Source organism: Cynara cardunculus, assembly GCF_001531365.2.
Source record: "Cynara cardunculus var. scolymus isolate 2C chromosome LG 6, CcrdV1, whole genome shotgun sequence".
Lineage (NCBI taxonomy): Eukaryota > Viridiplantae > Streptophyta > Magnoliopsida > Asterales > Asteraceae > Cynara > Cynara cardunculus.
The window spans coordinates 4854955-4857524 of record NC_037533.1 but is presented as its reverse complement, the minus strand read 5'-3'; the positions used below and the strand labels follow the sequence as shown (position 1 = coordinate 4857524).

Below are 2570 nucleotides of genomic sequence, written 5' to 3'. Positions count from 1 at the left end.
GGATCAAATAATTCATGGTACCAGATTTATTTATGTTAACTAATTTGATTAAAATGACCAAGTAAATGATTCCTAATTATAGACGTTGAACAATTTGATCAACACAACACAAGCCCCCCTCTTTTTCTGCTCAACCTCCCAAATCCTTTTTATGTAAAACTTTTTATCTTCCTTCCACCATGCAAAACACCATTCCATCCACCACCATCGTCTCAACCCGCCACCTTCCGGCCCCCCGTACTCCGCCTCTCGTTACGTCATGGAGGGGCGGGAGTATTCTTCCCATGGTAACACCGATCGTGCCTATAACAACCACCACATTCAACCACCATCCTCCGATGACGAAGAGGAGTCCGATCTCCTGCCAGAACACAACAGCACCTACGTCATCCAAGTCCCCAAAGACCAAATCTACCGCATCCCACCCCCGGAAAACGCCATTGTTGCCGAACGTTACCGCATCACCGTCCCCGAGAGAAAGTCTTGTATAACTTGGAGCTGCATCATGACTTTTGTTCTCATGGTTTTGCTCTTTATCGGCTTCATAACCTGTATAAGTTTAGCGGTTGCCGATAAACAAGACCCCGGGTTCCGAGTCCGCCATATCCGTGTGACCACGAAAGGTAAAGGCCAGAAGAAAGAGCACGAGTTTCACTTCACGTTGAGGTCGAAAAACGAGAACGATCGTGCGGACATATACTTTCTGAAAGGTGGCCGGAGTTCTTTAACTTTTAGGGAAAGAACGATCGCGAAAGGTAGGTTTCCGGCGATGGAACAAGATAGTGATAGTTTGGAGAATTTGAAGTTGAAGCTAATAAGTGGTTCGGAAAAGAAGTTACCAATGGAGATAAAGAAGAGCTTGAATGGCACATTTCACCGGCCGATCAAATTGACGTTAAAGTTTGAGGCTCCGGTGAGATTTCAGGTTGGGGCATTTCCGGTGAAGGACAAGAAGTTATCGATTGTGTGTAATTTAAAGGTCAACAAGTTGACCAAGAATGCACGTGTTTTGTCTCAAGATTGTGATTATGCAACTTATTAATTAGCTTAATTATTAATCTATGTATTCATAAATCATTTCTTGTGGTGGAAATTTTAAGTGTTTGTTTTTTTTAATTCCATTTATTTTTTTTCCTAAGCTCACAATTTATTCTCTCATATATATATATAAAATATATATATTATATATATAGAGAGAGAGAGAGAGCGCTTGGTTCAAATACTAACCAAGATTTTTGTGTTAACTTTGTTAACCAAGCTCAACCAATCATATTTCATCTTTTCTTTAGGTTCACATATAACTCATATATTAATGACAAAGATAATTAAGTAATTTGTCATTTATGTAACTCTCAAATCATTAATTGGGAGTTACAAATCTAAAAATCTCAATAATTGATGATTATGTAATACTGATTTTTTTTATACGTGTTCATGTTTTGTGATTTCGGTTAATTCTATCCATAATGATATTGATTTTGTAATTGTTAAAGAATTTCCGATTGTAAAGATTTCGATATCGTCCGAGTAATATGGATAAACCTATTGAAAAACAGATCGACAACAATGAGAATGAAAAAGTTAAAATCATCTACTACTACAATCGGAATTCGAATTCATATGTAATTGTTAAAGAATTGTTCACAAGTGTTCATATTGTGTTCATATGTACACTAGCTGCATATCTCAACATTGGCTTGCTTCTGAATGTGTTTATAATGAAGGAACTATTATTCATACAACTGTTCATATTGTGTTCATAGATACACTAGCTGCATATCTCAACATTGGCTTGCTCCAGAATGTGTTCATAATGAAGGAACTATTGTTCACAAACTGTTTATATTGTGTTCATACCTGTTTTTTTATTTATTTACTTTCGTGTAGCAATTATTCTTATTATATTCATATTGTGTTCATAATATGCAGTCCAAGTTCATATATATGTCAATTTTTGTTCGTATTTGACACAATGGTTCATATATATATATATATATATATATATATATGTGTGTGTGTATGTGTGTGTGTGTGTATGTTCATATGGTTCTTACATTAAACAAAAATAAATTAATAAAAATAATGAGATTTTTGATTTTGTAACTCTCAATTATTGATATGGGAGTTACATAAAAAAGAAAATTACTTAAATATTTTTTTCCTCTTTATTGACATATGTTCTTTGAAATTGTAAATTTAAAAATTTAATTTTTTTATCATGATTAATCACAGCCCTTTATTGAAATAATCAATGGCCAAGATTGGTTAACAAAGTTAACACAATAATCTTGGTTAACATTTGAACCAACCCCTATATATATATATGTGTGTGTGTGTGTGTGTGTGTGCGAGCTTAATCAAATAAGAACTATTTTGTTTATAGTAAGCATAAGATCTAATCTCAACCAATCATTTTAATATATATATATATATATATATATATATATATATATATATCACAGACATTATTACATGAATCTTTTATGATTAATACCAAATTTCACATCAATATTGTAAAAATTGGTGCAAAATTCGGTGTAACCAATAAATTTATTAGTATAATTGGTAAC

The 2570-nt window shown here is 33.2% G+C and overlaps 1 protein-coding gene across 1 annotated transcript; it reads left to right on the top strand.

The window, feature by feature from the left end:
- Nucleotides 1–259: 259 nt before the first annotated feature.
- Nucleotides 260–1042, top strand: LOC112514079 (NDR1/HIN1-like protein 13). Its single transcript, XM_025120416.1, has one exon. The coding sequence runs from the start codon at nt 260–262 to the stop codon at nt 1040–1042; it is 783 nt and encodes a 260-aa protein (XP_024976184.1).
- The last annotated feature ends 1528 nt before the right edge of the window (nt 1043–2570 follow it).

Excerpts from the sequence above, each read along its gene's own strand:
- LOC112514079 (XM_025120416.1), top strand. The coding sequence starts at position 260 with ATGGAGGGGCGGGAGTATTCTTCCCATGGTAACACCGATCGTGCCTAT.